General features: G+C 44.0%; 1 protein-coding gene across 1 annotated transcript in view; it reads right to left on the bottom strand.

Moving 5' to 3' along the window:
* LOC147701707 (uncharacterized) overlaps window positions 1-17,280 on the bottom strand; it is a 332,276-nt gene that overhangs the window by 211,788 nt on the left and 103,208 nt on the right. Inside the window, exon 2 of the mRNA XM_086928690.1 lies at window positions 4,021-4,139. Coding sequence (XP_086784816.1) covers window positions 4,021-4,139 — 119 coding nt within the window. The remainder of the gene's footprint in view (window positions 1-4,020; window positions 4,140-17,280) is intronic.

Raw genomic sequence — 17,280 nt, 5'->3', positions numbered from 1 at the left:
TGATCCACCTTGGAACAACTGGGCTCAAACAGCAGGCGTAGAGCACCATTGTTTAGGCATAGAGGTTCTGCAGTTGGGTCAGATGCTCTTAGGTTTCCAGAATGGTTTGGACTTCAGGGGTATTTTGAAAACCGGACATGCTAGTTATCCATATAGGAGGAATGATATGGTTTCTCTTGGGAGAAAGGGGGTGCTGGAGTTGTTAGTAAGAGTACTCGGTAGGTTGTGCAGAAAACTGCAACACACAACAATATTCTGGTCAGACACTATCCCAAGTGCTGAATGGGTCGACAATGTGTGCCCTAAAGCACTAAACCTCTCTGCTAGGAAACTAAACAGGTCAGTGGAGAAACTATTCAACCATCACCATATATTCACAATTAGGCCCACCTTGTTGCAATTGGAGAGCACAGATCTATTTACGAATGATGGGGTTCATTTGTCCAACAAGGGGCTGACCTTTTTTTCCGACTATTCTAGGGTCAATATCCATGCAAAAACACTGCCAGGATGGAGGAGGGTGTTATTTCAGGTAACTTCCAAACCCTGTGGTGAAAAAACCATAAGTAATATTTAGGATTGACAAATATAAGACATACATGGATCGAAAGCTAGGTTGATGTGGGTTTGGTGCTAGCTAGAAGGTTGGGTGGTAATGAAGGTAACCTGGCATTTGAGCCATACACCGGGGTTGCTCACATATGGATTTAATTTTTTGCTGGAAGGTAAGTTGTCTGGCTTAGCTATGGGTGTCTTTACTCCCTATGCTGTGAGCAGCACTGTCTGGAATGTGTCGCTATGTCTATACAACAAATTAATTCTAGTACAAAATTGATATTTGGGCATGTGAATATATTTTAATATATTGATTTAGCCAGCCCAATATTTCCCAAAACAAGGATTTAACAATTGTACATATGCATAATATGTTAACATCTCTAAATATGTATACATTTTGTGTGAGGGTATGTATCTATATATTTATATAATTCCCAAACCAGTGCTGTATGACACACCCTAAACCTCTTTGGAACTATCCCCCTACCTCCACTGTCGGACTCATCCCAAACCTCTCATACTACTTTGGACTCCCAAAAAACCTTTTCGAACCTCTTCCCTACTTCATCCTATTCATCCAACTAATAGGCACACATGTCCAACACTCCCAACAACTATCTATATTTTCCTTCTAATAATCCACTTTGGGTTCCAGAGTAGTGTGCTACTCGACGTAGAGCGTTTCAACACCTCATCAGGGATAGTAAGCGCTATATAAATACAATTACTTTGCTATTCAGATCCACCTTCTTTAACAGGATCTTAATCTGGCAAAAGGTCCCCGAATGTGCTTGCATACCACTGATACACTCCACTTTAGGGGGAGAGGGGTGCCTCCTCCAACTTCGAGTTCTCAATTACTTCCATCTAAATTGCCAGAAAAGATCAGGAAAATTTGAAATCGTATACAATGGCATTATGTGAAATCGTATACAATGGCATTATGAATTGGCCTAATGGAGCTTGGGGCAGTAATGTGCATCATCGCCATGCTTTTGCAAAGGCCATTTTAAACAAACGCACAAGGAGGAGACAGTTACCTAGAAAGGAGCAACAGAAATTGGGAGCGGAGGCTTAAATTCGCCTACACCAGCATGCAAATACATCGATTGAGCTAATAGAAATAGTTGCTCACCAGCTCAATCCCATGTATTGTTTTCTCACATGTGGAATAGAAGCACTTCAAAATCTAAATTGAACCAGTAAAGTTTATAACACCAAACACACAGAAACACAATACAAAAAAAGTAGAGCAAAAAATAAGACCAGGTGCATTTAGATTAACTCAATTGAACAACATCACATTCCCACTGGTCAAAATCACCATGCAACCTTGGAATAACAAACTGTACGATATTGCACCTATGCCTATGGTACGCATCGACCTCACCCATCTACTGAAGCAGGAAGCATAACCAGCAACACAAACTACACCAACGAGGAAGAATGACATAATATTGGTCCATATGTTTACCCTTTGAGACAGCACCTACGCCATGGTACACCGCCTCATAGCTAAAATGAGAAGAAAGGCACGCTAAAAAGGTACATTTAAACGACATAAAACATTGTGAATCTTCATTGACAGGCTTTGTATAGAAAGGCATTCGGTAACAAAAGACTGAAACAAGAACAAACCACATCAAGAAGGGCATTTGGTTGAGTTTCAATACTTTTTAGAATGTAAAGTAATTTCAACTACTTTTCTAAATAACAAATTGCATACATTTAGACTACACTATGCATTGTTTCCTAGTGTAGTGTAGAGGGGTTGATCTTCAAATCCATTCAAATACATTTGTATACTGATTTGTCCACAATTTCAACAGTGGATTTCTAGCTCTGCACCTCACGCTAATTCCATCGAGTCGTTATCCTGCACAATGCTCCCCAGCGCCAGCCGTTGCGTGACGCCTCTGAGCTCCAGATCCAGACACATTTCTACAAGTGTGGGTGCGCCAGGTAATGAAGTCCAGTAGACTGGAAGTAGTATAAAAAAATTCTTTATTTCAAATTTCCTTATTTCTCATGTGAGTAAACAACACTCAGCCAACGCGTTTCATTCCCTCAAGGAGAACTTCATCAGGGCTTATAAGGTCATCAAATGATATCCACCGGTGAACTGTTCACATAGGAATATTTCATATAGAAGCTTTAGACTCTTGGAATTTTATCCAGCGTATTGCGCTGGAAGCCCTTGGAGTTATTGCAGGCATAATAAGGCCAACATAATGCAAACCGTCACGACGTCCATCCCATCAGCTCCAAAGTTGGGGATCATTTGACAACCTTATAAGCCCTGATGAAATTCCCTTGAGGTAATGAAACGCGTTGGCAGAGTGTTGTTTACTCACATGAGAAATAAGGAGATTTGAAATAAAGGATTTTTTTTTTACACTACTATCAGTCTACTGGACTTCATTACCTGGCGCACCCCCTACTTGTAGTAATACATTTGTATACCGATTGGCACAGTTTTGTTTTTCCATGACTAAAATGCTGACTTTTCTAGATTGCTCATATCTCTTACACTATAAAGACAAATATTTTTTTTCCGATGTTCAAAAGTATGTCTAAATCAATGTCTTAGCATTTTGCCTTATAGAATTTTTTATAATCCACCATCTTTCATTCTGTTTGTTTGATAATCTTCTCGGCGGCAAGCGTGCATTTTGTTAGTACGTTTTTGAATTGTATTTTGAAAGTTACCCACCAACTTCAGCGTACAAAACTAAGCATTGCACTGGTTTGTGGCTTCTGCAAAGGGGCGTGAGATGGACAGGGTGGGAGTCTGTTTCTCCGTTTGTGGGTGGATCGGATTACTCTATCCTGGTGACATGTGTACATATTAATTTGATGCCGTACCACTAAATCCCCAAATAATAAAATAAAAACATTATGTTACTTACAATGCCGTGGTCACTGCGTTTAAGGCAAAGCTGTCAGTACAAATAGTTTATGAAAAACAAGATTGGATGAACTACCTACACCTGACATGGGACAACTGGGCCGCTGAACTCACTACCGGAAAAACCCCAAACCTTTTTTTCAACGATTCTGGTTATTACTGAAAATTTAAATCCAACGTATTTTTATTTCCATAACATATAATTGGAAAACAAATTTACCATAGCTAACTTTTGGCATGTTCTTCAATAGGCAGAGCAGCCATCCTGCCCTGCGTACGCAGGAGAAGAACTAAAGTCCATCTTCATACACCACTCATTGATAGGTAGTTCTTGGGAAAGTCACACTTTAGGAATGCAACGATTTGAGACATGGACATGACTTGGTTACGTGTATGTGTTTTTGTGTGTATATCTGTCAAATGTATACAGCTTATAGTGGCAACCACGATTCACAAAGTCCAATCCTTAGTTTTGCCCACCTCAAGGCTTTTTGGGTGTTGGAAGGTGCCCTATGCTAAACTTTACCCCAAAAGACAAAAGGAAATTATCTTACGTCTTGGAGCCAGTCAATCTCCTTAGCGTGGGTTAACTCGTCTTGAGGTAGCTGAATTATAGTGTCCTCATCCTCACAACTGAAATACAACTCCTTAGTCTTGACATCTGCCGCAAGTGCTGAAAAAAAGGTTCACATATTATTCCTGAAGAGAAAATGCCCATATTTAGAGTCCAAAGTGTTCTAAGATTGCTCATCTAAGGTTCCCATAGAAAATGCACAACACAACTAGCCAGAAATATATCAATATATGTTCTCACTCATAATATACCCTATACAGAGACTGCCAGTTTACAGTACCACATTATGGATCATGGAATGGTATTGTCCGAAGTTAAGGCAATATTTATGTTGGTATGTTAATGCTGTTTGAACTTGTATCTATGGTTCAATAATGCAAAGCCTTTATTATCAGGGTGAGCGCTCTATGGAAATGTAAGTTCGGACTACACTACTGACAGTGGCTTCAGTATAAAAATGTGTACACATGTTTGCAAAGTTTAACAATACCAGGCTACGTAGAATACTCGCAGAATACTCTCTGATTAGATGCAAATATTTGCACAAGACTGAAAGCAAGCTTGATGATTCTTTGCTTTCAAAATAAAATGTTCACAAAAAAATGCAACTACGAAAAAAAAAATTGCTTTACTACTGTGACATTTTAGGTACAGTTTCTTTGAAGCATCTGTTAGTAAAATGTGTTGATGCCTGCTAGTATGTCCCAAAAATATTCATAATGGAAAATCAGTGCTGTTAGACTTGCATCCTTGGTGTGGTGTCCCGGACCTTTTTTTGCCTTCTAACCTCCTGCTATGCTGACTTCATTTTTCTGGCCTTAGTATTCTGGGCACTTTACAACTGCTAACCAGTGCTGAAGTGCATGTGCTCTTTTACCTAAAGCATAGTAGCATTAGTATAGCCACAATTGTCATATTTAATTGACTTATAAGTCCCTAGTAAAGTGCACTACACATGCCCTGGGCCTGCAAATTAAATGCTACTAGTGGACCTGCAGTACGGAGTGTACCACCCACTCAAGTAGCCCTGTAAAAATTCTTCAGGCCTGTCACTGTGCAGTTGTGAACTTCTATGTCGGCCTGGCAAATTAACCCTCTTGCCAGGCCCAAACCTTTCTTTTTAATACATATACATCACCCCTAAGGTAGGTATATATATATATATATATATATATATATATATATATATATATATATATATACAGCAAGAATCCAAGTATTGACTGCCTCCACCAAATCGAGAGTTGCGTCGTCTCAGTAGGACTCCTTGGATCGAGTCCCTCACAATCCTTTGCATAAATGACCACGCCAAGTGAGATTTCATGATTTTCTTTATTTGCCGCTGCCAAACGCGTTTCGACTACACAGTAGTCTTGATCACTGGTTGTGGTTAGAAAAGCGCGCGGCCATTTTAAAGAAAAAAAGATTTTTTCAACATCATAGACGTCAGTGACAACATGTCAACTGACAAAACGGACAGACTTAGTATCAACAAATCATTATAGAAACGATGCTTTGCACATTTACTTTAACATGATTAACAAACATTTGATTAGAATGCATTTATATTTACAGTATAGCTTCCAAACGTGGACAACTCTGTGCTTTGTAATACAGTGTTTTTTACGAGTTGTTTTGAGGATCAATTTTCAACACGTTCAAAAAAACTTTATTAACAATGACGCGCGTTGACATACTGGCGTTATATTAGTGCATGAAATAAACACTTTGTCGACGCTTGTCACCAGCTCAATGTCGAAAATGCGAAAAATTTAGCCCATGTGGGCTTACCTAAATATCTATCGGATTTACACAAATATTTCCGATTTTTCTCTAGGTTAAAAAATGTATTACCTGTGTTTCACCACAACTCGTAAAAACATTACAAAAAATAATAATAAAGCTCCAGTGAGCAAACACCCTGGTTGTACCTAACGTTAAAGCAAATCAATGTTTTTCATCAATTGACTCAATTCATGTTAGATGTCAAGTGCAAATACATTATACAATGTGCTGTCCACAAAATAATCAGCATGATCAACGTAAATTTCATATATATGAATATAGCAGACACTACTTGTAAAACATCGAAGATATTAAAGGTGTCTATGCAAATCTTCTTCGATGTTAAGACCGTTCGGTTGCTTGGTATTCAGCTTAATTATATACATGGATTCTAATTTTCTCAACTTGCTCAATCTATTTCCCCCTCTTTGACTAGCTGGAATAGAATCGATCACACAATATGTCAATCCTTTGACATCACCATTGTGCATCAGCTCAAAATGCCTGGCTACAGGGTAAGCCCTGTCGGCGTTTTTAATTGCACGCAGATGCTGCAAGATCTTTTTATAGGCTTCGTTAATTGTGCTCCCTACATATATTACATATATATATATATATATATATATATATATATAACGCTCCAATTCCTCCTGATATACACAAGAAGACAAACAGCACTCGGAAAGGTAGATTTGCCAGTCACGCTGATTTTATTTTCGCGGAAGGGGCTCACACAGACGCGTTTCGGCGTGCTGCCTTCGTCAGTGTGTGTTACACCAGATACAATGTCGACATGTTTTTAAAGCTGATAACTAATTAAAGACATGAACATAGACAAAGGACCAACATCACAACATCCAAAAGGGCGCGCCATCTTTGAATGACATTAGATGTAATGTGTCGCAATCAATACTTAAGATTGAGTACAGTAAAGCCCACAGATGGGCAATCGCCCTTTATGAAATAGTGATGCCTATAATATAAACAAGTTCTTGAAATGAACAAGAAATCAAGCCGTGGATCGGCTAATGTCCTTTATCTTACATGTCAATTATACCCAACATAATTTACAAAGTGCATTTTGATTCCATACATGGAAAAATTACTTATGAAGGGGAAAGAAAGCTATTCAAACAGATGCAGTGGGTGTAACAACGGGAAAAAGCAGAAAGGGTTGGCATGACAACTCATTATTTCAATCAATTCAGTTTATCAATCCTGCTGAGTTATATCTCTAAGTGATACTGAGGCTCATAAATATCAACTGATGTATTCATTAACGTCAGTCACTTCTTCAGAGATAAAAAAAGGGGGAATCATTACACCCTCTGAGACATAATCATGGCAGCATAGTCAGGCAATCATATATATAAACTCGTTTAAGGTTGCATAATTAATATATATATACACATACCAAGGTGTATTGAAGAATGAGTGGGTGTAGAAGTGTCTGAATGGATGATTTAGTAGGTACGTGACTGATTGTATAAGTGACTGATTAAGCATATCTTACTGAATGAATGGGTTAGTGAGTAAACTGTGTAAATGTCTGTATCAGTCTGTCAGTTGGTGTATAAGAGGCTGCATGGGTTGGTGAGTAGCTACATGACTGTCTCTATGGGTTATTGATAGGTTGTCTGAGTATCTGTATGGGTGCTTGAGTGTCTGTGTGAGTGGGTGGGGGTGGGTGACTCTGTGCATATATGTGTGAGGTGGTGATTCACTGGGTATATGGGTTCAAGAGTGCATCTGTGAAGGGCTGAATGGGTAGGTGAGTGTTTGTATGGATGTGTTGGTGAGTGAATGGATGTCTCAGTGGTATATTTGGGAGTAACTACATATGTGAAAGGCAGTATATGTGAGTGTTGGAGTATACAAATGACTATGTGAGAGCGAGTGATTGTGGGAGTGGCTGTATGGATGAGTGTGTGCTGTATGGATGAGTGTGTGCTTGTATCAGTGCTTGTATAAGAGAGTAATTATGTGTTAGTATTTGTATAAATAGGTGAGGTGGTCTGTGTATAACTGTATAGGTGAGTACATGAGTGTGATTGATTCTTTGCATGACTGAGTAGGTGTGTGAGTAAGTCTATGGATGAGTGGCGGTGTGTGAGTGTATGTATAGGTGTATAAGTGTATGATAGTGCTGTATTGATGAGTGACTGCATGTATGAGTTAATGTATCGGTGAATGAGTGGATGTGTGTGTGTAGACCTAGGAATCACAGAGCAGGTATGTACTAACTGCTATTGGTCTGTCTATGGTTTCGATATTGGTAGTCTGTATTTTAGAGTGGGTGTATAAAATGTTTTATTAGGGTGTGAGGAGGTGCGTCAGATTATCACATGGATGATGTCATCAGTGATGTCATTTGAGATGTCATCGGTGATGTCACTGACCATGTCATGAGTAATGTAATATGTGACGTCATTAGCAGTGCATTGCGGGGGCCGAAGTTATAGTTAGCTGAACTAACTATAACGAGGAAATTTCTATGGTTTGTACAATTGAAATGTCCATCTAACTATAACGCCCCTGAAACCTATGGTTTTTTCAGTTAAATTTTAAGGTTTTTTAAATGCTAATTTCTTACTATAATGTGCCTGAAACCTATGTTTTTTCAGGCAATTTCAAAGGTTTTTCAAATGCTAGTTTCTAACTATGCCTACAGAGGTAGGACATGTTAAGAAAGAAGAAAAAATGCACAGAAAGAAGCAAAAGAAACGCAGAAAGAAGCAACAGAAGTCCACAAAGATGAAGAAAAGTGCAGGAAGAGGCAAGACATGTGCAGAAAGAACCAACAGAGGAGCAGAAAGAGGCCTTGTTGCAAAATCATCCTGTGCACACAACTTTTACCAACGGGTACTGGTGGTAACTGACTCTGACTAACCAGGCCTAGAGTCAGTGCTATGTTAAAAGACACTTAGAAAACAGTGAAAACGCCTACATACACTAGGGAACACTATGTGCAGAGGTACCCCTGTGATTAGCCTGACCTCCTCTTTAAGGCGCTAGTACATAATAAGGCAGAGGGATTAAAATTACCTCTTAAACCGCACTATGGGGCGCGTTTGCACAGTGGTGAAGGGGGGGGGGGGGCTGAGGTGACGTGTACAACACGCCCTGTGGCCGTTTTAAGATGGGAGATTAAGCCCCCTTGAATCCTGACAGTCCCTGGGGTCCAATTAGCCCACCAGGTACCTCCAGTAAGCGCCACAGAGCTGCGTTGTAGAGCGATTTTTGACCGTCTGCTACAGATAGACTACGAGTCACCCGTAGCAGCCCCCGGGTGCGTGCACAAACTACTCATCAAGGGCATTATTCCCTAAACCCGTGCTTTTTATGACGGCCAACTGCATTCGGGTATTATTGACATACATGCTGCATTCCTTATTCTATCATATATAAGGTTTTTATCATTAAATATCCCCTTGTGCTGGTACCCGTTTATCAAAAGTATACCTGGGCATCATTCTTGATTTTTACTTATCAACACACCTGCTATTAAGTGCTAACCTGAATAGTGCTCATCTATAGAATATAAGGTATCGCCTCCCATAGGAGCTTTTTACCTCAGTACATGAATTCAGGTTTCCTATTCTAGTTAAACAGAACCTGTGGCTCTCTTCCTGACGAAGGAGTTACACACACGTCGAACCATAAACAGCCTTGCCACAGCTTTATCTATTGTAGTGTTTTCTATGGAAATATATTTGCTGATCTTTGTCTTTTTGTGTTTTTAACATTTAGTAGTCAATGCTATGTATTAGATATCTGTACTGTTTTTATGAAAATATACACAGAATTGAATAAAATACTTATGTTTTTATACATTTTTAATTTAGTAGTTGTTTGACATTACATGTATGCATTGTGAGACACATACTTTAGATTTACTTACTGTTCTATTAATTGTCTAGGAAAATATTTACATTGTGATGTCATCAGTGATGTCATTTGAGATATCAGTGATGTCATCAGTGATGTCACTGACCATGTCATGAAAGAAGTAATATGTGACGTCATCAGCAATGCATTGCAGGGGTGCGAGTTATAGTTAGCTGAACTAACTATAACGGCGGAATTTCTCTGGTTTTGTAAGAGTGTAATGTCCAACTAACTATAACGTCCCTGAAACCTATGGTTTTTTCAGTGAATTTCTAAGGTTTTTTAAATGCTAATTTCTAACTATAACGTGCCTGAGAAATTCAGTGAATTTCAATGTTTTTTTAAAATATAATTTCCAATTATAACTTCCCCGAAACCAATGGTTTTTTCAGTGAATTTCAACGTTTTTTACATGCTAATTTCTAACTATAACATACCAGTCGCGTTTCCAGAGTGGTGGAGAAAGGTGAGCGTGTCCTCCAAAACACCTCTTAGCAATCGCACTGTGTGGGATTTACTGCAAGTAACACGAGGAGAGGTTAGCCCCAACTTCAACCTTTGGGGCCAACTATCCCTTTTATTACCACCAGTAAGTCCCACACAGCAGGATTGTGAACTTCCTATATCAGGCCCGCCCCCCTCCCTGCACCACTGTGCAAACATGCCCACTAGCATGTTGTGAGTTGGTAGATTAAGTCCCCTTGAATCCTGATAGTCCCTGGGGGCCAACTAGCCTACCAGGTACCTCCAAGAAGTGGCACAGAGCTGCTTTGCAGAGAGGAGGTCAAAGGCCACGCCCCTTTTTACACCTCTCTGCAACGCAGCTCATGGGCGCTTACTGGAGGTACCTGGTGGGCTAGTTGGTCCCAAAAGACCCTCAGGATTCAAAGGGGACTTAATCCCCCAACGTACAACGTGTCAGGGGGCCTGTTTGCACAGTGGTGCAGGCAGGGGGCGGGGCCTGATGTGGCAAGTGTCAACGCAACTCTGTGGCGCTTACTGGAGGTACCTGGTGGGCTAGTTGGCCCCCAGGGACCCTCAGCATTCAAGGGGACTTAATCCCCCAACTTAAAACATGCCACAGGAAGTGTTTGCACACATGTCACATCAGGCCCTGCCCCCTCCCTTCACCACTGTGCAAATGCACCCGTAGCACATTTTAATTTGGGGGATTAAGTCCCATCGAATACTGAGGGTCCCTGGGGTCCAACTAGCCCACCAGGTACCTCCAGTAAGCGCCAAAGAGCTGCGTTGCAGAGAGTGGAATCAGACCACCTCTCTCAACGCAGCTCTGTGGCACATATTGGAGGTACCTGGTGGGCTAGTTGGCCCCCAGGCTTCAAGGGAAATGAATTTCCCAACCTACAACGCACCATGGAGCGGTTTGCAGAGAGATGCACTGAGGGGGCAGCCATCCGACGCAATGCAGTGTTTTTAGAAGGGGGGCTGTTGCCCCCCTTCTTTCCCTATTTTTTGGGCCCTGGGGACCCGATCCCCCAGGGTCCGACCCCTATTTTTAAAATGTTTAAAAGAAACTGGAAGGGGGCCACGTGGCCCCCCCTCTCGAGGCCATTTTCGGCCTCGGGGACCCCATCCCTGGGGCATGGCCAGTATTTCTTTATTTTTATATTTGGAGGGGGGCCATTTGTGGCCCCGGGGACCCAATCACCCAGGGCGGACCTTTCCTTTTTTATTTTTCCCTTTTTTAGGGGAGGGGGACCATGTGGCCCCCCTCCTGGGCCACTTCTAGCCCCAGGACCCTAACCCCGGGGCCTGGCCACTCCGTTGGGGACCATGGGGGGAGCTCCAATGCCCCAACGTCCCGCCTCCTGCGGGAGCTGGCACTGCTTTTCCACACAGGGAGGTGCTGACATCTCCCCTTGTGGAAAAGCAGTCTGCTTTGGATTTTGGAAGTAAGAACAGGTTTCCCTGCTTTCGCTTCCAAAATCCAAACCAGAGTTTGCTATGGCAGGGCGGGAGCCGTGCTTCCGCCTGCCATAGCAAACCGCAGTGTCCAGGGGGTGGGCATTCCGGGACACTGCAGGATCCGGCCTTGGTGGGTGGCGGTCCCCAGGGCAATGAAGGGTTCCAGGTAGGAGGGCCCTGCAACTAGGCATGGGCGGAAAATCCGTTCCGCTCGCGGATTTTGCGGATTTTCGGGAAATCCGCAATCCGCGAGATTTGCGAATTTCCTGCAAAATCCGCAAATCCGCGAGCAGCGGATTTTGCTCGCACTGCTCGCACTGTTCGCGTGAGTTCGCGCCCCGCGAATAAGTGCGAAATTGCAGAAATACGATCTAAGCAAAACTGAAAGTAACTACTTACCAGGTTCAAAAGTTCAGGCACATCATTAGTAGCCATTTCCTGTAGTGCTTCCTGAGGGGCCCCTCCAGAGTTCAGTTGCCAGTTGAAACTATTATGTGACCCTGCTCTGAACCTCAGAATAGTTACACATATGCCACAAAGGTCATGAATTACAGCTAAGGGAGACAAGCAGGAGCCAGGCTGGAAGTTAAAATCCATTAATCAGCCCCTAATTCATTATTGTCAGTTGGGGCAGGGCAGGTGTTGTAACTAATTTTGCAACAATGAAAGCACTTAGCAAGTGCAAAAGATCACTAATCAGGGCGCACTAAGGAAGCAGGTGCCAGCTAAAAAAATATTCTGTGACACATTAATCAGCCCCAAATTAATTCAGGTCACTTGAGGCAGGGAAGGTGTGCTTTGCTTTGCCGAAAATAATGTACACTGGACAACCAGAGGGTGTGGTGATGAAACAGAGGGTGGCATGGGTGGGCCAGAGGGTGGCATGAGTAGTCAGAGAGTGGCAGTGGTGACAGAGAGTGGCAGTGATGAAGAAGAGTGTCCCAAACAGGTTGGACACGTAGAAACAACAAGTTCGCAAAACTTGCGACCCGACAGGTAAGTTCGCAAATTGCGAAATTGTAAAAACCCTCGCGAACTGGCAGAAACACGGGCGAACACAAAAAAAAAAAAATCCGCAAATTCGCGGGAATTCGCGGATTTTGCGGATTGCGAGTTCGCAAATCCGCAAATTCGCGGATTGCCAATCCGCAAAATCCGCTCATGCCTACCTGCAACCCCCTCCCTACAATTGCAAAGCCCCAGGGAGATGGTGGTACCCAGGGCTCACGGTCCATAACGGACCACCGCATTTAGATTTTTAGTGCTGCGTAGAGGTGGTGGTCCCTGGGGCGTGTGGGGGGGCACAAGCCCCCCACACAGGTTTAATTTTTTTTTAAAATAGAGCCCCGGGGAGGTGGCCATCCGGTTCTATGTTGCAGAGTGGTGCAAAAAGGGGCGTGGCCTGAGCCACCTCTCTGCAGCGCAGTGGCGCTTATTGGGGGTACCTGGTGGGCTAGTTGGCCCCCAGGGACCCTCAGGATTGAAGAGGAATTAATTCCCCAACTTAAAACGCGCCACAGGGCGTGTTTGCACGCATGTCACCTCAGACCCTGCCCCCTCCCTTCACCACTGTGCAAACGTGCCTCCTGGCGCGTTGTAAGTTGGGGAATTAATTCCCCTTGAATACTGAGGGTCCCTGGGGGCCAACTAGCCCATCAGGTACCTCCAGTATGTGCCAGAGAGCTGCATTGCAGAGAGGTGTTCAGAGGCCAAGCTCCTTTTACAACTCTCTGCAACGCAGCTCTGTGGCGCTTACTGGAGGTACTCCATGCGATAGTTGGACCCCAGGGACCCACAAGATTCAAGGGGACTTAATCTCCCAACTTAAAATGCGCCACGGGCGCGATTGCATTGTGGTGAAGGGAGGGGGCAAGGCCTGAGTTGACATGTGTGCAAAACGCCCTGTGGCACGTTTAAAGTTTGGGAATGAATTCCCTTTCAATCCTGAGGGCCCCAGGGGGCCAACGAGCCCACCAGGTGCTTCTAGTAAGCGCCACTGCTCTGCGTTGCAGAGAGGTGGTCCAGGTCCTGGTGGGCTAGTTGGACCCCAGCTACCCCTCAGGATTCAAGGGGACTTAATCCCCCAACTTAAAATGCGCCACGGGCGGATTTGCATAGTGCTGAAGGGAGGGGGCGGGGCCTGAGGTGACGTGTGCAAACACGCCCTGTGGTACGTTTTAAGTTGGGGAATTAATTCCCCTTCAATCAAGAGGGTCCCTGTGGGCCAACATACCCACCAGGCACCTCCAGTAAGCGCCACTGCGCTGCGTTGCAGAGAAGTGGTCCGGGTCATGCCCCTTTTTAGGTCGAGCTCTGACGCATTGTAGGGTAAACAACACTCTTGAACAAGCGGGTTCCTCCCAATGTATGTGATCTATTGAAGCGTGACACTTAGCCAGCGCGTGCTTGGCCTCACTCACACCCCATATGATGGTTCCCTCCCACTCGATCACTCCCCTGCTCCCCCGCCCCACACCCCCATGCGCCTTGCACACCACCATGCTCCTTCCCTCCCACTCGCTCGCTCCCCCGCCTCCTGCTCTTGTATTTGGACTGTTCAATCAGTCTTGGCAGTAAGCCTGTGTTCAGTGACGAAAGAGTCAGCTTGGACCCATAATGTAATGTAATGATGTCTTGTAAAGCGCCTGAATCACCCCACATGGGGTATCTCCGCGCTGTAGACCGCTGGGGAACCCGTCCTGGCTTTCCGTGTGAGATGGTCCCTACTGGGTATCTCCAAGGTGAAACCAGGCATCCCCGGCGTATGTGGGGGGCCGTTGTGGAGATGAGGCAAACTAATGCCCACAGTTGCCAAGTGTGATCCCTAGTTAGAGTAGGCACCGAGGCGAGAATTATCGAGTCCGCTGACCCTGGTCCACGACCCTGCCGCGTCAGGAATTGAACCCTGGTCCCGGGCCGTCCTCTGCTTTCGGGTCTGCCGCCTCTAACCGGTGAGCCACACCACTCCACTCATAATGAACATTCCTCCCCCCAGTCCTCTCTTCTCAAGTTCTGACAAAGGCGACCTGACACTTTTCAAAACAATGCTGCATTGAGCACGGGTGTTTCTGAGGGCGTTGTTCTGTGATGTAATAAAGACAGATAATATATGGTGGACTTTAACCGAGGTCTGATAGTACCAGGGACTCCTTGACACCCCCTGTGTTCACAATCTGGCCAGCCGTTCCCATCTGGCTATCAAAGGTCACGCCCACTACAGGACGCTATGCGTTGATCTTTCCAGACACTTCTGGACATTCTCGCCATGTACGTGCAAAATGGTCCCTGCGATTTCACCCCCTCCGCTCTATACCCTCCCCCAAGATTACGCCAGTATGTCTGTCGTCTGTGATTACAATACGCGTCCACGCGCTTGCAAAAATGAAGCCTAATGTTACTAAAATGTTTCTTGTTCCCAATTTAGCCCGCGGTCTGGCCACTAGAGTAGGCAACTGTAACCCCACTCTCCTATTTACATTCACTGCTGTTCCTCTAATTGTTTTTTGTGTTTTAAAGAAACGTGTGGAGGCGGTTTCATACCAGCATATCTCCTTTTCAACAAAAATATCAGCAAATAGGAACAAGATTTTTTTGCCTTTGTTGCTGTTCCTGCGCCTTGTTCTATAAAATGAGTCAACTTTGTGTAAAAAGACTCGGAAAAGTAAAAATGCCAGTGTATGACAAGGCTACTATTAACAATAATAATGTGTCACATTTGAATCAGAACTGGTCTTTGCCAATTCTATACACTCTAAATGACAGCATTATTATTACTGATTTAGTTTGTTTTCACTTGTGTATTCTTTTGGGACTGGTGGGTCGATTTCTTGTTGCAAATAGCAACATCTAACTAGACCCGCCCTCTCCCAAGGACTCACACTTCTCTCTTCAGCCACTGTAACTTTTAGGAAGTTTGAGAGAAGTTTACACCTAGGCAAGCTCAGACGATGTAGTCTCCCTGCTCCCCAAAGCACAGAGAAGCGCGCTGCCTCTTACCGCAGAGCCTTTCATGTCTATGTAAGTTTCAGGGGCTTTGAATCTCGCATTCATAGTAGTATTTGAGAACATGTGAGCAATGAGGAGCATGGGGGGATGGTGGTAAAGGGAGACATCTGTCTGTCCCTCGACCTCAGCAGCCCCGTGGCTCTGCCGCGTATCCGAATTCACTGGGCACTCACGGCGCTTTGTTCTTCAGGGGCTTTCTTTTTCATGCGTGCACACAAGCATATCTTTATTAAAGTGTTTAGCTGCCACTGCTTACTTTCAGCTGATAAAACCGGCTTCCTCTCGATGTGCAATCTCCTCTCGAAAGGGGAGTTGCTAGCACCGCCTCATTCTCCCTTTCGCTACTTTGCTTTGACAACCGCCCCACTCACCCAGACAGACCACATTTTATTATAGGGGGGTGTGAAGACATCCTGGTATATTAAGCACAGGCTCATTTTGCCTTATTGGAAACCCTCTTATGAAACGCTGGAAACAGCGCAACAAAACCATAAAAAATAATGTTCACAAGTTGGAACATTTTCCGTTATACTTTTCACATTTTAAAATTTCTTAGGCACCCCAGTTCTCTGTTAATCGCTCTTTTAGCATTTGTTCTCTCTTTCATGTGACCGAACCTCGCTCACTTTCCTGTCTCTCATTGTTCACTGTCACCTTCCGACATTCTATATCTTTCTGCATGTCTGTCTTCCTCTTTTGTCACCAACCTTTATCTTTCCCTTACACTCTATGTACCGCCTTCTTCCTTTCTCGCTTCCGTTCTGTCTCCTCTTTCACACACACTCTTTCTGTGTCCTTGCAGCACTTTATCCATGTCCTAGGACGTTCTCCGCCCGCCAGTTCCAGGTTGTAGAAGTAGCAGGCACAGCCACTGATGACTAAAGTGCACGTAGGACCCCCGTGTCCATCAACCCCCTCACCCCAACCTGACCTCTAAGCTAAGCACAGCCGTCACTCTTTGTTGTAAATACTCAATTCTAGGCTTCTACCCAAGCTGGCTGGGTGAAGAAGTATACGTGTGTATGTATTTGATGGGGTAAGAGGTCTAACTAAGCCTCCCAGAACAGTCACGAGTACACAATCATAGGTGCACTAGCACACCAACATGGTCTGGCAGGGTTGGTGCCGGTGAGAGACAACCTGAGTGTGATCTGCATGTGTTTCATGGCTTGCTGAGCACTCAGTCCCAGCTCTGTCGCACCCAGGGCTCTCAAACCACCAGTAAAGCACTTCTGGGCCTCCAACACTTTCACAACATTCGAGTGCTTTGGTACCCAGCACTCTCCCGACACCATCACTCCACAACAACTACACTTTCTTGCACTTACACGCTCACAACAATTGCATTATCCTGGGAGGCTTTCAGCCTGTCAGAATGCCGGGCTATGTCAGCTAAAGAGTAGGAAATACTAACACTGCCAGTAAGACAAGCATTAAAAATGCACTAGTTGTCACCTTTTATTAAGTTAAAGCCATCTGCTTTGCTATACAATACCATTAGCAAAGCAAATGGCTTTAACTTAATAAAAGGCGAGAACTAGTGCATTTTTAATGCTGTGCCTGGATTGCGATCCATGTTATGCTCTTAAAACACAACCTACATAACATCAACAGGCATTTAGTGAAAGGGGTGAGT

Source organism: Lissotriton vulgaris, chromosome 7 (assembly GCF_964263255.1).
Source record: "Lissotriton vulgaris chromosome 7, aLisVul1.2, whole genome shotgun sequence".
NCBI classification, from domain to species: Eukaryota; Metazoa; Chordata; class Amphibia; order Caudata; family Salamandridae; genus Lissotriton; species Lissotriton vulgaris.
Note: the sequence above shows the minus strand (reverse complement) of the source record. Positions and strands in the feature narration are given on the sequence as shown.